The sequence below is a fragment of the Musa acuminata genome, chromosome BXJ3-1 (genome assembly GCF_036884655.1).
Source record: "Musa acuminata AAA Group cultivar baxijiao chromosome BXJ3-1, Cavendish_Baxijiao_AAA, whole genome shotgun sequence".
Lineage (NCBI taxonomy): Eukaryota > Viridiplantae > Streptophyta > Magnoliopsida > Zingiberales > Musaceae > Musa > Musa acuminata.
The window spans coordinates 5,831,862-5,852,730 of record NC_088349.1 but is presented as its reverse complement, the minus strand read 5'-3'; the positions used below and the strand labels follow the sequence as shown (position 1 = coordinate 5,852,730).

General features: G+C 37.0%; 1 protein-coding gene across 2 annotated transcripts; it reads left to right on the top strand.

The window, feature by feature from the left end:
• Positions 1-6,892: 6,892 nt before the first annotated feature.
• On the top strand, positions 6,893-20,539 carry LOC135628759 (DEAD-box ATP-dependent RNA helicase 46-like). 2 transcript variants are annotated; one of them, XM_065135652.1, is made up of 8 exons: positions 6,893-7,049; positions 7,761-9,139; positions 10,921-11,130; positions 11,592-11,660; positions 16,598-16,867; positions 17,360-17,710; positions 18,091-18,368; positions 19,214-20,539. In XM_065135652.1, the coding sequence occupies exons 2-8, from the start codon at positions 7,856-7,858 to the stop codon at positions 20,163-20,165; spliced, it is 3,414 nt and encodes a 1,137-aa protein (XP_064991724.1). In that variant the 5' UTR covers positions 6,893-7,049; positions 7,761-7,855; the 3' UTR covers positions 20,166-20,539. The 2 variants fall into 2 exon arrangements, with proteins under 2 accessions (XP_064991724.1, XP_064991725.1); XM_065135653.1 differs by having other exon boundaries at positions 6,901-7,049; positions 7,802-9,139.
• The last annotated feature ends 330 nt before the right edge of the window (positions 20,540-20,869 follow it).

Genomic DNA, 20,869 nt, shown 5'->3' with positions numbered 1-20,869 from the left:
CGCTCTCTGACCAACGGTGGTCCTATATATATATATATATATATATATATATATATATATATATATATATATATATATATATATATATATATGCCACTTAATATTAAGTGAATATTAGGCAAAAACGAAAGAAGAACTTCTCCCGCGTCTACGCGTTTCCCCGCACCCCTACCTGTCTAGTGATAGGAGGCTGGGACAACATCATCGAAGGGTCCCACCTCTGGCCCCACAATTCTTCCTATCAAGGAGCACATGGGTGATTCGGGTACAAGTAAGAGAGCCGGAGCCCCGGTGAACCCGTTTCGCATGACAACATTTTGAATTTGATGAGTTATAAGTATAAATATTTTGTAATTAATAAGCAAAACAATAGTATGAAATAGTTCATCAAAAGCTGAATTATTCACTCATAAATTAAAAATGTGAGTTATTTTTAGTTTATGACCAAAGTAATTCACCTTATTACGAGAGGACCAAATGATTCATACACTCGTCAGTTCAACTATTTGAATGTTACATGTAGAGTTGGTATTTACACTTGCAGTTCAGATGGATTACTGAAACGGGCGTGTGAAAGAACAACGAATGAAAAAGAAGAAAATAGTATCAAAATCCAACTATACCACTCAAAATGCCAAATAAGAGGTTTTTTCCTGCAATATGTTAATCACATGTAAAGCAAAAAAAAAACAAAACAATTCACCATCTTATAATTGAAAGATAATATTTTTTGTTAAAGAAAAAACCCCTTATGAAGTTAGTATACACAATTATAATTAAGATAGATGATATGATTGTCACAAGCTCATATAACAATTGTATGGAAAAGTAATACGTGAAAGAAAAACATAAAATAGTATCTAAATCCATTATTGAGGTGCATCTCAAAATACATGTGCGACATGCAATATTTCATATCATGTTTTATAGTTGCTGATCGTGTGAATTGTAAATCCTCAAATTTAATATGAGGATCTAATTGCAACAAAAAATTAAAAAAGAGGAGAAAGAGAGAGGGAGGGTCCTAGAAAAAAAAAAGGAATCAAGAAGAGGGTGATCAATTGAATATATATTTACTATGTATGGTGATCGTTAATTACTTTGGTAGTAATTGATTTAACCTGACAAGGTTTTATAATGATATAAATCCTCAAATGCTTTTTTTCATAATTCATATAGCTCAAAAAATTAGTCGTATTACTAATCAAATAAATATGTTTATAAAATATCAATATAAAAAAATATTTTAAAATAGTTTAATTAGCATCCTCGTTATAAAATGCATGACAAGTTGCTTAGATTAGTGGTCCTATTAAAGATAGAAAGAAAAGAGAATGTGAATTTAGGTTTTCTTATTGTAGTTTTTGGATTTGACGACGGTACACATGTAGATGAAGTAAAGGTTTTCCGAATAACATCAAAAGGTATGTGTCGTATATTTGATCTATTATTATTTGATTTTAATTTTTATCAATAAATTTTTTATATAATAATATAATTATAATTTTTATGCTTATAATTATTATTAGAGTAATGTTTTGAAATCAAATACCTTATATCATAAAGGTATGTCAGATCCATTTTTATTTAGAACTATTTGTTAGCACATTTCGTTTGCGAAAAGGTATTATCTGATTTTGATTGTATAATAATTGAATGATTTATTTGTGTTGTCGATATACTTTATTATCTCGTCTGTCCCATCATCCGTTTACGAGTAATCAAATGTTCATTGTGTTTGATCGATATACTACTGTTGATGATATTACTAAGGATAGTAGCCTTCGATGATCGTCGGCCCAATCGTAAGCAACGATTGCATACAGGTGTTATTGTACGCAATGAAAGTGTCATGTGTTGCATTATGTGTAGCAGCCTTGCAATGGGTGACCTACCTTGATCGCAAGTGACTGAAGAATTTTTGCTACATGTGACGGCTATAGTGCTGTCATTACCTGTGACAACTACAATGCTACCTTTGATCGAGGACTGCAACAATATCGTTGCAACATTTGTTAATCGCAATCGATGTCGATTAGATGCCGAAGGCCATGGTACCCAATGACGATGGTGGTGATTGTCAATCGATGCATAACCACATGTGGGTGCAACAACATTATGTAATGACGATGTGGTTGCTAGTAGGTGCACAGCTACATGTGGGCATGACACTGAGATGATGTCATTGGTCAATCGCATGAGAATAGTCGTGCTACCAAGGGTGACGTGCAAGCGATAAATGACATATGCACCGTTGACGAGACTCGTGCGTGTGAGCAAAGTAGAGAGGTTTTAGAATTTTTTTTATTAACTAAAAGATATTTTTATCTCAAAAAAATAGATAATTTTAAAAACTATAAAATATTATTTTCTTTTATTATTTTCTCATATGACATATTAATATTTCTTTGCATGTGATAATTAAATTATAATTGTTTAGTTATTCACATGCATATACCTAAAATTATGAAATAATTTTTATTTTTCACGTAAAGGTATGATTTATATTTTATCATAATTATAATTATTATATGACTTTTTCTTTATACTGATCAATGTTCACATAGCTATGAATAACTAAACAATTGAATAACTCATATAATAACAAGAATTAAAAATTTTCACATAAATTTCTTTATGTTGATTATTTTTAAAATGACTAAAAATTTTAGTAAAAATAAGTATTTTTAAAATTACTTAGAAAATAATCAAATAAATAAAAATATTTCTTATGTATACATATTTGGAAGTCTATTACATGCTAAAGTCTATACTAGACCTAGGTATTAATTTTATAATCGGAATACTAGATATATCTTAGAGATATTCAAGAATGAAATATTAAAAGCTATAAAGAAAGTAACATATATGTAATTACATATATGAAATTTAATTAGCTTGAAATGAATGTATTTTTAGATGTTGATTATGTGAATTAACTCACTAGTAAATCCCCTTTACATTTTATATTTATATTAGTTGGATGAGCAATTTATAGGGAAAAAAAAGAGAAAAATAATATATTATTATATTATCAATAATAGAAATTGATTTTGTGATATGCTCTGAGACCACTAATCAAGTTTTATGATTGTAAATTTTTATTTCAGGATTTAATATGGTTAGACTCAATTGTCATGTCGTTAATGATACTTCGTGATATATCATCGTAGTTTTCTTCTCCAAGAATAATAAGTATATAAATAATTCTATGCATTATGATATAAAGTACTTAATGATTAATGAAAAGAGTATAAAAATAATTAATATTAATTAAGAACTTGAGTTTTACTATATTGATTTTTACTATATTGATCATTCACTTATATCTTATTGTCTAAAGTATTTCAAAGAATTTGATTGAGATTATGAATAACCCATAAACGATATAGTGATGAATGTTTGAGTGAATATTAAAATTGATATTTTTATTTATATAATTAAAATTATTTATTTTTGTTATACTGCTCAACATTTAAGCTTGTCTTGATAAAATAAATTATATTGATCATTTTGTACTATATTAAGAAAGACTAATATTATTGTGATACATAGAAAATGATATTGATGATATATAACGGCTATGACTTGCATTGGTACTCAAACTTAATGGGCTAAATAGAAAAATGATAGACTATGTGATCTTTGTTGAATCTCGTATTTTGATGATAAAACTACTTGATATATGTTTATGATTTAATCTGCGTTTTGAGTGACGCAGGATGCCTCGATCAGGATGAGACAATTAAAGCAGGAAAATCATGTTGTGCCGGAGGAACATGTCAGAAGATTGGACGTCGGGCCGGTGGATCGGTCGACGTATCGACAGAAGGCTTCAGGCCGTGGACTCGGGCATCGGGCCAAGAAGAGCGGGTATTGTGCCAAGGATATCGGAGTTGCGGAGCCAACTGACCGATTGGGCAATAGGCCGCAGGAAAGGACGATGCGCCGAAGAATCGGACGAAGCGTCGAGGGACCAATGACATGCCGGACAACTTGGTTAATTGCTTAGGATTAATTGTTTCGATCGAAGTTTTGTTTACATGTGCAGGATTAACTACGATGAAAGTAAGACATGCAGCAGGAGTTACACCGGAGTCAAGACAATGATCACGTTGGGAGTTCTACGGAAGTTCGGACGGTCGTCGGAGGCTCTACGGGAACAAATCTGAGAAGTCCAGGAGCTTGCCAAAGAAGCTCGTCGGAACTCGCCAAGTGGATCGTCGCAAGTCCAGGAGTTTGCCGGAAGTCCGCAGGAGCATCACCGAGGGTTCATCGGATGATCGACGGAAGTTCGCCGGAAGCTCGCCGGAAGAAGCGATTGACGTACCGGAGCAAGTTGCAGTAAATGTCTTAGGAAATAATCGTAGTTAGCACAATGATTAAGTTAGAAATGAGAGGTGATCCCATTAACTTAATCTTGGGGCAATCGGGCCCCTGAAAGACCCAAATTGGGCCGAATGAATCAACCCATTCGGACCTGAAATAGTGCTAGGAGGTAGCACCGCCAGGGTAGGAGGTAGCACCGCCCAGGAGGCAATCTCCGAGCGAGACTGGGCAGTGCAACCGCCCCAGTCAGGAGGTTGCACCGCTTGAGCTCAGTCTTCGAGCTCTGGCAGGAGGTGCAACCGCCCCTGACAGGAGGTGGCACCGCCTGAGCTCAATCTTCGAGCTCTGGCAGGCGGTGCAACCGCCTCAGTCAGGAGGTGCAACCGCCTGAGCTCAGTCTTCGAGCTCTGGCAGGCGGTGCAACCGCCTCAGTCAGGAGGTGCAACTGCCTGAGCTCAGTCTTCGAGATCTGGCAGGAGGTGGCACTGCCCAGAGGCTCAGTCTTTGAGCTCTGCCGGGCGGTGCAACCGCTCCAGTCAGGAGGTGCAACCGCCTGATCTCGGAATTCCGGGAATTGACAGTTTTGAGCTCCAAATTTAAACTGGGTTGGGGCCTATAAATACCCCACCCATTCATCATTGAAAGAGCACAGACATACACCAAAATCTTGATCTTTTTCTGTGATTCTTAGAGCTCAAAATTGTTGTAAAGGCCAAAAGTTCTTCTCCCTCTTTTCTTCCAAGTTCTGAGTTGTAAAGAGAGGAGAAAAAATTCTATAAGGGTTGTCTCCTAAGCCCGTCAAAAGGAGTGAAACTGTAAAAGGGTGATTGGCCTTCGCCTATTGAAGGAAGGCCTCTAGTTGACGTCGGTGACCTCGTCAGTGGAGGAAGCCAAAAGTGGAGTAGGTCAAGATTGACCGAACCACTCTAAATCTCGGTTTGCATTTACTTTGAACATATTATCTTTACTGCAAACCTCCTCTGAAGCTTACTGCCTTCTGCGCTTTTACGATTGGGTTTCAAGCCTTTTACTTTCCGAATCAGCGTTTAGACGTAAATCTGTTTTTTCATACGATCATCATATTGCAGATTGCATTTACGTTTTGAGCTTTACCATAACTGCAAACTGCCTTCATACTCTTGCTTAAACTGCATCTTGCCTAATCAAGTGATTTACGAATCAGCATTTAGACGTAAATCAGTTTCTTCGTACGAACATCGGATTTCAGTTTGTGCCTATATTCTGGTTTTCATCATAGCTACAAACTGCATGCATAGATTAACTTTAATATCATCTTGCTTAGAATCGGATTTTACACAAAAATCGTTTTTATCGTTCGAACGCAGTTTTCGATTTTAATCGCAGAAAGTTTTTCGCTGCACTAATTCACCCCCCCCCCCTCCCTCTTAGTGCTCTCGATCCTAACAATCTTATATAATTAGGTAAAATATATTATAGATATGATTGGATTTTGATTCTGATTGTTAATTAATAGAAATAAAATCCATTTATGATAAAATTTTTTAGGAGATAATATTGATGAGAAGAGCTCTCCTAATTATTTATTCTAGATCATATGTTCTCACTAACAATATCTTAAATGATCACTTATAGATTTATTTTTAATTTTTTTTAGTCTCTAATTGATTGATAACGATCTAAAAATGAGAAGAAGAGTCTAGTTCTTATAAATTGATATTGCTATAGCTTTTGTACCTATAGATCAAAGACACATGATATCTAAAGATATGCATCATATTTTTGATATATTATTATTTGATTTTAATTTTTATCATTAAAAAATATTCAACATAATTATGATTTTTATAATTATATATATATATGTCTATATATATATATATATATATATATATATGTATATATATGTGCATATATATGTATATATATATGCACATATATATGCATATATATATATATATATATATATATATATATATATATATATATATATGTACACACACATATATATATATATATACATATATATATATATATGTATATATATGTATATATGTATATATATATATACATATATATATATATACATATATATATATACATATATGTATATATATATACATATATATACATATATATATGTATATATATGTATATATATATATATATGTGTGTGTGTACACATATATATATTATATATATATATACATACATATATATATATATATAATAATAATAATAATAATAATAATAATAATAATAATAAATATATGTAAATAAATAAAATAAATAAATATATCGATGAAAGTGAAGGATATTTTTTATTAAATCGATAGGAGAGGCACCCCCCAAGTAGAAAATCATTCTTCGTAAAAGTTAACACCGGAGGAGATAAAATATCATATATATTTTTTAAATTAAGTATACATTAAAATATCATTAATTAAACACGTCACTTGACCAATTGATGCATTGATCCGACTAGCGTTTAGCATCAGGAGTCACGACCTCCGTCTCCTGGAGGCGGCGCGTCCGAACTCGTTACGTGGACGTGGGTCCATTTTCTATAACACGAAAAAGAGAGAGGGCAAGAGGCAAAAGAAGTCGACTCGCGTTAGGGTTTTCTTTTGTTCCGGTACCGTGTCCTCTCATTTCTTACTCCGTCGCGTCTCTTCTCGGAGAGGAAACCCAGAGGACGAAGGGGAGGTCGGGGGCTGAGTCCACGACGCGCGTCTGTCGAGGTGACCATCTCCGTCTTCGCATTCGAGCTTTTCCATGTCGTTATTTGTCTCTTTGTTTTGTGGTTTTAGGGTTTTGATGGTTCCCGCTTGGTTTCATGCGAGAAATTTAGGGCTTTTGAGTGTGTAGTTCTTTACTTGGTTATGACGCTGTTACTTGGGTTTAAGAATCACCGAAACTTCGGTGATGGGAGGCAAAGCGCGTTAAGAGTCCCATTTGTTTGTCTATGCTTTTAGAATGACCCGATATGGTTTAGGAAATCCGGTGTTCTGGTAATATTTGTTTTCGTTTCATCATGTGCGTGCGTCCATGCTGCTATCTGGAATGTTGAGTTCAGTTTCTGAACGTTTTGCTTTGTTTGATTTCCGTTTCTTGATTTTTTTTCCGCAGTTTGGAGTTGATATAGTCTTGAAAGGGGAGATGATAGGTTTTCATAAGTGGTCCGGTCGGACAAAATTCTTCCCTTCCATCATACATGGCTGGAAATTAGGATCTATTTTCATGCATGTACAAAATATGAGAATGTTGGTCTTCGGTTGATCTCAGAAGAACAAGTCATCTTATTTTTGTTTGTTTTTGAGCAGCCACTTCAATATGATTTTTTTTTTCTCGTTACAGGGAAGATATAAAATCATGGTATTCTGGCTTTTGGGCTGGTCTAATTTATTTAGTTTCACAATGAAAAGTTGCTTATTGATTTTTTTTGTGTTTAGGAGTTGAATACAAGCATTGAAGAGATGTTTTTCATTGTCAGAAAACAATTTGGGGTTTGACAGTTCCGAAGCTGGAATTTAGTCAAGCTTTTGGCATGGCAACAGCTGAGGCGGCTGCAGGTTCACTGGGTCCACATTATGCCCCTGACGACCCAACACTCCCAAAGCCGTGGAAAGGTTTAGTCGATGGTAATACTGGCCTTCTTTACTACTGGAATCCAGAAACTAATATCACACAGTATGAGAGACCTGCTTCGTCGGTACCTCCGCTGCCACCTGGTCCTCCCCCCTCAGCTTCTGTGCCAAAGTTGGCCCCAATTCCCATGGCTGGTAACCTCCCTCCCAATGGCACTGCCTTGCAGCAAGGCACCCAGCAGATTGTTCAGCAAGCTGCCCTTCCAGCACAGCAGCAGCAACAGCCCAGCCAACACTTATTTCAACAGCAGCAGCAACAATCGAGTCAACAACTTCCAGGTCAGCAGCCTGGCCCCCAAGCACTGCTACCAAATGCCCAGCAAATACCAATTCAGCAGCCACACCATTCTACAAATCAGCAGATGACACAGCAGCAAACATCTCGACAGTACATGCAAATTCAGTCTCAGCATGCTCCATACCAGCATGTTTCTTATCTTCAAGGGCCATTACTGCCGTCTTCCCAGGTTCAACAACAACAGGGATTTCAATTTTCTCATCAGCAGGGACAAGAACCTCAAGGACCACAAATGACATATCAGCCGGGGCAACAACCACAAAGTTTGCAAATCCCGAATCAGCAACATCCGAAGGAGTCTCTGACCTTGAATCAGCAAGGTCAGCAAACACATGGGCTGCAGATCCCACTATCACAGGGGCTTCCAATTTTGTCTCAGCAAACCCACCATGGTCTACAAGTTGGACAACAGCAAGGTCGCCAGTCACAGGGCCTTCAGGCTGGAAGCCAACTAGTGCAACAGCCACAAGGACAGCAACCCAGATTCCCCTGGGTGGAGGATGCACTGCATCAAGAGGGGAAACAGGGTTCCCTTTCTTCATCTGGCATTGCATCTTCTAGTCATCACCTGCCAGGTTTAGTTCCTCAGGTCAGCATTCCATCAGTGGGTGGCCGACCACCTCAGTCACCTAATCAACTTGGTGGATCTGTGCAAAATGTTTCATCAAGTCAGGTGGGAATAGATACAAGCTACGGTAAACAACAGCAAGCAGGCTCTGCTGTCCCCAGTCCAATGGGGCATCCAGTGGTTCATCCTCCCATTGGAGGAAAAGTTGCGTATGATGAGGATGAACATGAATTTTATCCTTCTAGCAGAATGGAAAGACCGATGATGTATCCTCATCAACCAAAGCTCGCTGCTATTCCCCTTCCACAAAGACAGCCTGTATGCTTTACTTTTTTTTTTCATACATTTTCTTTTATTTCATATCTGAACAGAGTAATACAATATATATTTTTTCTGATAACTAGAGTAATACACATTAGGATACATCATTTAGTTGCTAAATGCACAAAAGAAAAATGATTGCGCAAAAGGATTCAGCATTATTTCATTTAATCAATGAATTGTCTGGCCTCTCTTTCTGAAACAAAGATGAAAATAGGACAATTCTCACGAGTCTTTTATTAGTTTCTTGTTATTCTTGAGAATATCGGTTATTTTTGTGAAGCCTTTTATTTGCTTTTCCCCATTAGTTTTTAAATACTTTAAAATTGGTTATATGTTTTTGTGGTAATTCTGCGAGTTTGTTTTATATCCTTCTGGAATATATTTTGAAGAATACCAAATGTCCCTTCTTGCACTCTTTAGGTTATTTTTTTCCAGACCATGCTTCACATGCATCCAACTGTATCATTTGAATGTGCTTGTATACACATTACTAATTAGGTGGAACTCCTGGATTCTGTTTCTGCTTTTGCATTATAATAATATCAATGTCAATTAATTTATTTTGTCATCTATGAGTTGATTCTGCCATGAATTATGTGTAAGGCTTCTGAGTCATTACATTTTTTTCTATTAATTTCATTACATCTATATCATCGTGACATTTTATAATTTTTAACCCTTAATGGTGGACTACATATGGTATCATGTCACTGAACATTCAGTGATTGACTGACAGCATGTTTAACCATCCATTTGAGAAAGAGGTTATCTATAAATTAGTTGGTTTCCATTATGGGTAGTTTTTCTCACCTTCCTGAGATTTCCAGTATTCAAGATCTAATTTACATGATTGGTCCTGATTTGTTAAACTCCAGATGAATACTTGCTTGAAATGTTCACTTCCCTCATTTGTTGTTTCCTGACGAAGATCTACTGAAATTATTTAAACTATCCTCCACTGAGATTAATTGCTACAAAGGGATAGGAAGAATCAAATAGTTAAGAAACTATCCTCATTTGTTGTATCAGAATTGTTCAATGATTTCTACTCTATTATCTAATATATAGTTTGCACAAACTTTTTTAATACTGAATTAATTGTACACTTTGACAACTTGGCTACCTCAAAGAAAAAGATTCTTGTTCAGTGCCTGATTATGATGAGGGATTTGGCATATTGCTATCCTTGGCTGGAGAATCCCTTATCGGGGACCAATAAAATGAGCTTGGGTTGGGCTAAATTTGAATTAGGATTCCCCGAGATTGGCTTGGATTGTTTGGGATCAGCTGATCATTGGGTTAGGGTCATATAACTTACTAAATTGGGCTGTTGCCAGAGCATATTTGATATGTTGTAAAAGCTTTCATGGGACTTGACTGGAGTAGCTGATGGCTCTTTAACTGTCATCGAAAGCATGCAAAGTAGTAAAAAATTATATTTGGATGAAATCGTGTGGAAGGATGTGGAGGACGAAGTTTTCTGGCTGAGAGTTATAAATTTGATGCACAATATGCAAAATATGATCATAGAATTTAGCTTCAAAAACATTGTACAGGAACAGGTCTGAAGGGTGACAATAATCTGGCTACAAATTTACATAAATAGGATCTTGTGCTTGATGTGAGAACTGGTAGGGATCTGATATATGTGACATAACAATCTCATGCTGTGATACTGTTAGATGTATTTATTTTTTTCCTTATTATGAAAGATAAGTTTGCTAAGCTAATCAGATTGTTGATCCTGGTGACTCATAAGTGTTATCCTGTACCAGGATGGAGGTATCCGACCCCAGTTTGACCTACCTAGTCTTTCAGGCGGAATGAGTATGGGTCCACAACATGCACTGCCAAATATGTATGGTCGTTCTGCCTTTCCTAATTCAGGTATCTTGGGACCATCACAAGTAGGGTTTGGCTCATCAGATTTTTCAGATGTTTCTGCAGCTGATGCATATCGGCAGCACCATGAAGTTACTGCAATGGTAAGGAATGATGTCATACTACATTTTATAACAATTGAATGTAAGGTAGTTGACGCTTTTGAATTGTATTGAGCTGATGCTTTTGAGTTGTTGCGAGAACCTATGGATATGACATGGCCTATAAACATACAATATACATGTTTTAAAGACTGTTCCATGGTACAGAGGAATATTCAAATTGGGTAAATATAACAGTTGTCAACGTCATGCATTAAAATATCATTTGCATTGATATAAGCTTGTGGAATATTCTTTATGCAAGGCAAAAGTAATGAAAGAGCAGCGACTTCTCTTTTATACGATTATTTCAGGTTTTGGAAATTTGGATCAGGTAGACTAGTTGGGATTTAACTTAGTGCCAGCTTACTATCATTTATTATCTGTACTGAATGATTTTTCCCTCTTAGCTTGATACCTTATTATTGCATGGCATCAGTAAACAGTGTTTGCTATTTTCTTAGGGCAACGATGTTCCTCCACCATTTATGACATTTGAAGCCACTGGCTTTCCTCCAGAGATTCTTCGGGAGGTAATATAACTTTTTGTTTCAATGGCTCTATCTATTTAAGTTGCTCCAAATATTTGTTGTTTCCTGTTCTTTAACCTTTTCCTTGAGAATAAATGGGAAGCTCACTTTGTTCCTGCTAGTTGATTCTTATCACTTTAAAGAAGGGGTTACCTGCTGATTCTTACTGTTATGACTGCTGTTTAATTTGCTTCTTAGAGCAGTATAGGTGGACATGTCTTCCTATGAGGCGTGAAAGCTTGTCAGTTTCATCTATCCAAATCTATTTCTGTATCAGATTTATGCTGGATATGATTGTGTGTTGTCGTATGTATATATAGATATGTGAATCTGGCTGTCTGATGTCCTCTGGATATGTATACAGAAATTAGTTAAGTTTTAATGATATACTGGTTGGACCAACATGTACAATCATTATTTGTTGTTTGGGCCAAGTATCAGTGTCACAGTGTATAGCTTGATATGATATAGAATTTTATTATTTTATTCAATGATACTGGGTGGTATAGTTGGTGAGGTGGTACCATCCCGATCCATTGGTTCATATTGGACCAGTATATAAACCATGATCTGAATATCTAAGTGTACCTGAAAGTGTTGAATATATTTGTATTAACCTAAGAAAAAAAAGTTATTGATTATTTGTTTCTTGTTAAACAAGATTCATATAATATTCACATCTGCATCTGCCTAAAATTTCATTTGAATTCATCTGTCATATACCCTGTTTGCATCTCCAACTTTGTTAAACAAATTTGGTTAAAAAAATATAGTGTCCATTTGATATCTATATCCAAATTCATTTTTCTTGGTTAGAAGTGGATACAGATATATATGATTTACTATTTAATCCATATGTAATCATTGTTAACCCTGCTTCTTACTGAATACTTGACTACATTGCTACTGCTCACTTGTTGGGGTGCCAGTCCTATGTTGTCTCTTTTTTTTGCCAAAAAACATGCAGTTCTATTTTCCTTCTTGGTTTTGCTGTTATTGCCAAGCCAAGAACTTCCCTTTTCAAATATTGGATCTTTTTGGTTGCTAATTGGATTGGATGGTTGAAATTTTGTTTACTGGTTGAGAAATTAAAAAAAGGAAACAGGAAAGAGAATTAAAGCACCACGACAATTCAAAATGACCAAAACGAAAACAGACAAAGAAGAGGAGTGTACGACTCTTGTTTGTGACTTTTCTTTCCTTTCATGGACCTTTTTGGTCACTAATTGGATTGGATGGTTAAAATTTTGTTTACTGGTTGAAGAAGAAGACAGGAAAGAGTATTCAAGCACCACGACAATTCAAAATGACCAAAATGAAAACAGATAGAAAGAACAGAAGAGTGTACTCTTGTTTGTGACTTTCCTTTCCTTTCATGGTCGCTTCAAGTGATTAGATTATGCAATCTGGGCTAGATCACTTGTGCTGGCAAACTGGTTTTAGGCCTTGAACCTATGTGACACATAATGGTCATGATCTGTTTATACTTTTTTTATAAATTTCGTATTGGACCTTGATATTTGATAATTTTACCTAAGACTGGGCTATCAGTTTTTAAATGTTCTGCTCTCATACTAGTATATACTACTCTGTATGGATGATATCATGAGAAAGGAAACCTTGTGTCTGGTTTTTTGCTTTTTGGATGAAGAGCGTTTTTTGTTTTTGGCTCGTTGCATTGTGTCATTTTACCTTTCAATCACTTTATTTTTTTTCACTTGTAGCAGGATCAGTTAGTAATGATATGGTTGGGATCAGGTGGATCAACTGATTAATTGATAGGATCATAATTGTCTAGAAAATAATTGGAAACCAAAAATTAAAAATCACATTGCAAATAGAAAAATTCAAATAATTATAGAAAATGAAAATAAAAAAAGAGACATAGGAAATATTGCTTTGTTATGACATTTTAGAACTTATTAAAATGTTCAAATTACACTGTTAAGAGTTTGGAACAAATTTAAAAAAATAAAAATAGTTTTTTAATATTTATAATTTTTCTGTGGTTATTGTTTCATATTGCTCAGTTTCGTCCCCAGAACTTGCTCATTCTTTTGTTGGTTTTTTAAAAAACATGTATGACACATGGGGCCCTTGTATTTTTAGAGAACCTTGTCAAAACGGGTGAGTTATTGGAATGAATCTTTGGCACCTTTTTCTAGATTAGGGTGCATGAGATTTAGGTTTTGGGAGGGTCACCAATACTTCGTTCTCATCAGTGGTAGAAGCAGAAGGTGGAGGCATCAAAGGCTTCTGTTGGTGATTTTTGGCTCTGGTGGTGAGTCAATATCTCCCTTCTCCTCCACCTTGTATCCTCCTCCACCATCTCCTTTTCTTATGTAATATTGCCAAACTCGCATTCTTAGTTAGGATGAAGGTTCAGAATCTCAGATCATAGGCTCATAAGATCCTAACACATAGGGAAACATTAGCTTTTAAGGATTATACATATATTATATGTATGCCAATTATAAGATTGACATGTCCATTAGTAGCTTGTTTGTGGTAAGCTTTAACATAGGAGTCAATGTAATGTTGGTAATAGATTATGTCAATTATGAGTTTGTAATCTATGCTTGCTACTGCTTTTAGTACATGTTTCATATGTTTAACATCTTGTTAGAGCTAAAAGTTACATTGGTGATGATGAAGGGTCAATTTTGAAGTGGTCTTTTTTCATCATTTATATCTTGAATTAGCAAACAAGCAACTGTGGAAAAAGGAACATACTATCTGGTATGTTTTTAATGTGTATTGTCAGAGTCATTATACTGTGAGATTCAGATTGATGACACTGTAAACCCAGATTTGAAAAAGAAAGGATGCCTTCATTTTGTGACACAACTTGCAGTATGGGTGAAATCTGTACTTTTTTTTTTATAAACTGAGGACAATGATCATGGGTGAGCCAGAGATTCATCTAAAGAGAGTAAAAAAATGTGCTATTTAGAATTCTTAACAGATACTCAATTCTTATTTATTTATCTAAGTCCGAATACAAAAGTTAAGTAACCTTACTTGGGTTTGGTTTTGGTTATTTCTTTGGGTCTAGCTTGTCTAAGGTGGTTTGGACTGCAAGTTTGTGTTACCCTATGGCCCAAATCTTGAGTTCACCAACAATGTTATTATGTTTCCTCCTTTCTTATTCTTGTCCTCCTTTCTTCTCATTAGATATTGTCCATTGGCCATCAGAAGCCAGCCAGAGTCGGTGTTTAGACAGAGAAATCGGCCAATCATATAGGGACTTGCTGATATAATCAGATTGTATTATTGTGATCATAATGCTGGTCTTGAAAACTAAATAAATGGGACAAATGCTTGCAGTGTGTATAAAATTCTTTTACACCCCCCATTAATGGACAAACTTCTTATCTAATGGACATGTTAATATATGATAGAAACAAGACTGACCCTTCTTCATTGGTTGTAGTTGTGCATAGTAATTATTGAAAAACCAGTTTGACTGGGCTGTGTCGATTGGTATTTGTCGGTTTGACCTGGTTCAGGCATGTGGACACAGTGATTTTGCTCTGTTTGGTTTAAAACTAGGCTTGCCACATGGTATGATTCCCATATCGGGCATACCACTTGGTACCCTTATTAATTTTTTGACAGCTTTTGTTAACTCTTTTTCTTTTGTTTTCTGCTTTTATTTTTGCTCTCCTTCGATGCTTCTTTTCTCGCCCCCTTTTTTTTCTCAGTCTATTTCACATATTTCTCTCTACCCTACTCCCCGCCACATTGTTGATGTTGCCCCACTGCATCATCATCATCATTCATCACTCCACAGAGTCGTCTTTGTCCTTCTCTGTCGTTGCCACTACCATCACTTCTTCCTCTGCCTCCTTACCTTCTTCTCCTCCTCCGCCTCTCTCTTTCTCCGTGTTCTTCACCTCTCCTGTTCCTCCTTTCACCTCTTTCATTGCCTCCTCCTCCTTCCATCTCCACTTACTCCTCACCTTTTCCTTCTCCTCCCCTCTTCCCCCTTCTCCAGTTCTCTTCCTCCTCATCTGCCTTTTACCTTTCCCTCCTCTTTTCTCTTACTCTTTCTCTTGGTTCAAGCACTCCTGACTTGCTGAGTTTTGGTATGTTGGGGCCATGCCAGAACTGTATCAGTATCAGACTGAGATTTTAAACCTTGGTGCAGAGTGTTCATAGTGTGGAAATGTGTGATTTGCATCTTTGAAGCCTTCCATTTTTGCCCACTAAAACCAACAAGAAGTTAAAAGTTGGACTAAAAACTTTGGATACTAGTGTCTTGGAGTTAGACTCAACAATTGGGCCTCGTTAGTGATCATAGGAGGTTGATTATGGACACCTGACTATGATCTTACTTGGTCAAAAATGATTACCAACAAGAAGTTTAGATCTTTTGGTTAGAAAACCAAGAAGGGAACTCTGCTTCCCTCAATATTACAATCCAGTAGATCTCATGGGAGATCCTACAATCAAAGCCATACAAGAGCAAGGAAAGACTGCAAGAATTACATTCATATCTTTTATGAACTGGGTTTTGGAAAAATGTATATGGTGCACTATAGAAAGGAATGCATTAACAATACTCATTTAATAGAATTAAGGAACATCATGTTCTATGGAATGACCTTTTTTTTGTGAGGGGGGAGGGGGGTGGGGGGGTTTGGGTTTACTGTATGAGTAGTATTTTTTCATATTGACAAAAGCATACGACTTGTGTAGTTGTTAGAAATAGATCCATATCTTTCAATGAAAAATATAAAAAAGTTTAATACGTTAGTGTTACTTTGTTTTGGTTGGCACGCCGAACATGAGTATAATGATGTTAAACCAGTAAATGCTGGTAAGTAGATGGCATGTATGTATCATTGATTTGTATAATATGATTGAGTTATTTTCTTATTGTTATTATTACATTCTAGTGCTTGGTTGACATATTTTTTGTCTTGATTGCTTTTCAGATGCATCTGGCTGGATTTTCATCTCCAACACCTATACAAGCACAAACATGGCCAGTTGCTCTACTGAAAAGGGACATAGTTGCCATTGCCAAAACTGGTTCAGGGAAGACCCTAGGATATCTTATTCCTGCATTTATTCATCTGAGACGATGTCGAAATAATCCTCAATTTGGTCCAACCGTGTTGGTTTTGGCTCCAACTCGTGAGCTTGCTTCACAAATACAAGATGAGGCTTTTAAATTTGGCCGTTCTTCGAGGATATCTTGCACTGTAAGTCCTGATTTGTTGCATTATTATCTCCATTTTCGGGTCAAATGGACTCTAAGGGTATCTCGATGATGTTAACATTTTGTGGTTGATTGTTGGTAAGGTCCATTATTAAATGCAAGGCTTAACTGCAAGATGAGCAGAAAGTATTGTGATGATTGCTTAGAAGTTTGCTAGACTACATGAACCATATTGCATGTTCTAGCAGTAGCCTTTTGTTCATGCAACTATTTCATGTTACCTTATACTTGTATAGTTACCTGGCCTAAAGTTCTCATAAATCAACTTGTTTGATAGATCTAGCTTCTGAGTATGAGTTTTCTCTCTGAAATAGAGTAGGAGGGTCAGGAACCATGAGCTATTATTACAGTATGACAGTTATTCTATTGTTAAATTCTTTGATGTTACTAAATAATGAATAAGTTCTTGCATCTTTTCATTTTTAATATATGATGCCTTTGGTTATTGATTTTTTCTGACATTATATTTTTTTAGTGTCTGTATGGAGGAGCTCCAAAAGGGCCTCAACTTAAAGAAATTGAACGAGGAGCAGATATTGTAATCGCAACACCTGGTCGCCTCAATGATTTTCTTGAGATGAAGAAGATTAGCTTTTGTCAAGTTTCTTTGCTGGTCCTTGATGAAGCAGATCGCATGCTTGATATGGGTTTTGAGCCCCAGATTCGGAAGATTGTGAATGAGATCCCTCCACAAAGGCAAACTCTCATGTATACAGCAACTTGGCCAAAGGAAGTGAGAAAAATAGCCAGTGATCTACTGAGGAATCCTGTTCAGGTTAACATTGGCAGTGTTGACGAGCTTGTTGCGAACAAGTCCATCACACAGGTAATTGTATGAACTACATGTTTTATTTGTTTCATCTGCTGCTTATTTAAATTGTCTTATTCCAGTAGAGAATTGTAGAAATATACTTATGAGTAATTGTCAAGAGACGGGATTACTTTTCCACTTTTATATATTTCACTTACGTTTTTCCACTGTATCAGATGTGTTCAAATGTGTTCTGCTTTGAATATAATTGTCATACTGGATTACTTGTTGATTTTCCTACAAATATAATTTTTCTTAATTGTTTGTGGATATCTTGCTTTTAGCCTATCTGCGCTGATGAGAATTTCTTTTACTTGTCATGTTTGTTCATGTTACCTTTTCCTCGTCTCTTGTTTTATTAGTATTGAAGTTCACTTTTAGTTTTGAACATTCAGCATGTGGAGGTGGTCACCCAGATGGATAAACAAAGACGCCTAGAGCAGATTCTTAGAACTCAAGAACGTGGATCCAAGGTCATCATTTTCTGCTCCACAAAAAGGCAGTGTGACCAGCTGGCCCGCAGCATAGGACGAACTTTTGGTGCTGCTTCCATTCACGGTGACAAGTCTCAGGGTGAGAGAGATCATGTTCTATACCAGTTTCGCACTGGAAGGGCACCAGTTTTAGTTGCTACTGATGTTGCTGCCAGGGGACTTGACATCAAGGACATCAGGTAAGGCTCTTGTCTAGTCGATAACAGTTTCCATTTTTTTAATTTTAAATTTTCAAGGTGAAGATCCTTAGATGCATTAGTTTGAGTTACTGGAAACGTTTAGAGAGAAGTTTTAATTATTTGTGAGATTTTTTAATTATTTTAAGTTACAGGCTTTTGTTGCTTTTATCAATTGCTTGTGTCTGGTTCGGTGACAAGTAATTGTCAAACCTAGTTCCCTTTGATGGATCAATATCTTTTACATATGTAGGCAAATAGTAGAAGTAGAAGTTTAGATGTGGGAATTGTTCTTGTTTCCTTCACTGCTACTATTAGGTTCTGGCTATCATTAGGATAATAGTGAATAAATTTAATCGCTGTTTCTCTATAATGAATGTATTGCATTGTTATACTCTGCTTCTATATGATGAAACTTAGTGAACAGTAGTGTTGGAATGGCTTCCTTGTGTGATCAAGATATTCTTATTGGTGTATCCTACTATTGAAGTGTGGAAAATGGAAATATGAAAGGACAACTGGACCAAACGATTGAGGTACCTAACTGGCCTGCTTAAAAGAAAGTAGTTCAGCTCTATTTATTGTCAAGAAGCTTGACACATTCCATGAATATTTTCCATTACGCACTGAATTTTCTATTGGAGTTGAGTGCAAAATTTCTTAATTTGATAACTTATAACATGGTTACATCTAAGATCTCTCTTGAATTGCTTGTTGTGCTTTCGATCCATCTCTTATATATGAATTGGCGTGTATGATCTAAATCATGAGGGATTTGTAACATTATATTTTTGGATGACATCTGTGGCCAACATCCTCTCTCATATCTTGCCATCATTGTGTTACAGGGTGGTTATCAATTATGATTTTCCTACAGGGATTGAGGATTATGTCCACAGGATTGGAAGAACTGGGAGGGCTGGGGCTACAGGAGTTTCATACACATTCTTCACCGATCAGGACTGGAAGTATGCAACTGATCTTGTAAAAGTCCTCGAAGGTGCAAACCAGCGTGTCCCACCTGAGATCCGTGAAATGGCTGGTCGTGGTGGGCCCCTTCTCTCTAGGCCTCGTGATGGAATAAACCGTTGGGATTCAGGCGGTGGCGGCGGCGGTGGCAGGTGGAGTGCTGTAGGTGGTCGTGGCATGAGGGATGGTCCTCCTGGTGGCTTCAGTGGGCGTGGTGGTAGGCAAGATTTCTATGGTGGGCGTGGACCTAGAGGTCGTGGGTTTGGTGGACCTGGTGGGCCTGGAGGTCGTGGCCGGCACGACCGTGGTCCTAACGACCGATATGTTAACTCGGATGGGCGAAACCGGTCTGACGGTCGTAGGGGGTTTGGAGAGAGGGGTAGGGAAAGAAGTTATAGCCGTAGCCCGGAGATGGTTCGCACATGGGGTTACGATAGAAGCAGAAGTGCAAGTAGGAGTAGGAGCAGTAGCAGGAGCCGCAGCCGGAGCCGGAGTAAGAGTTGGTCACCAAGAAGTCGGAGCAGGAGCAGGAGCCAGAGTCAGAGCAGAAGTTATGATAGGGTTAAGAGGCGTAGTGGATGGGACTGCAGACCCTCCCCAGTTCCTGCAGCTGCTACTGCCCCCTTTGCAACATCTGGTTCTGAACCTCCAACTGCAGCTGCAACCGGAGGTCCATGTATTGTCGAACCTGAACCCGTGGCTGGGCATCAAGGGCCTGCGCCTGTAGTAGGATTTGAACCTGGTTTACCTCTGTCAGGTGATATGTCACCAATGTCACCAGGCCAAGGCAACGGATCTTTGTATGGAAATGAGCCGCCGGAGCAAACTTAGGGAGGAGGCTTTTAAGGTTGGGGAATCAGGTGATGTTGACTGGAAAACTGCTCAAACCATGGATTTAGATTTTTACCTTGAGGAAGCGAGGGAGGGAGCTTTCGGTGGTTGATTGATACCGTACGGTTACCTGCATTCTATTGCTGTTGCTACTAAAGAAAAATGCACTTTACACTGGGATTCAGATTATTCAGAGTTTTTAAGTTGAGCGATCCTTGTGGTATTTTTGTCACTAGAATTGCAAGATGAGATGCTTTTAATGTAAAAGCCCTTTATTAAGTAAAAGCTATCCTTGTGGTAACTTTTTTTGGAATTAGAAGTGTACGATGACATGTTTTTGATGTACAAGTTTATGTGATGCTCTTGGACGCCCATCTCTTGCCGTTTTAGTTCATTTAGAAAAAAAAGTATTTTTTTTTTGTGATTTAGTAGTTCTCAAATTTGTTGATTCTTCATTTGTGTTGTCCATTTCAAGATCTCGTCGAATTCGTTTTCGACCTCTTCACTGCAGCCAAGCAGAATCATCATGGAGAACGAGTTCGTCGGGCTACACGGTGACTGCAGCGGTACAGAATTTTGCGCCACTTACCACTGCTGTACACAACTAGCTCGGGACGCACCTCCCCCCCCCCCGGTGCTTACATGGTAGCAACACGTGGGGTCTCACTACAGCCCGCAGGGATATCACATATGCGGTGCTTTTA

What these genes read in the sequence shown, in the direction of transcription:
- LOC135628759 (XM_065135652.1), top strand. Translation starts at nt 7,856, where the DNA reads ATGGCAACAGCTGAGGCGGCTGCAGGTTCACTGGGTCCACATTATGCC. An exon ending in ACCATGAAGTTACTGCAATG is followed by an intron (nt 11,131 to 11,591) that starts GTAAGGAATGAT and finishes CTATTTTCTTAG; the next exon opens with GGCAACGATGTTCCTCCACC. An exon ending in CGAACAAGTCCATCACACAG is followed by an intron (nt 17,711 to 18,090) that starts GTAATTGTATGA and finishes TTGAACATTCAG; the next exon opens with CATGTGGAGGTGGTCACCCA.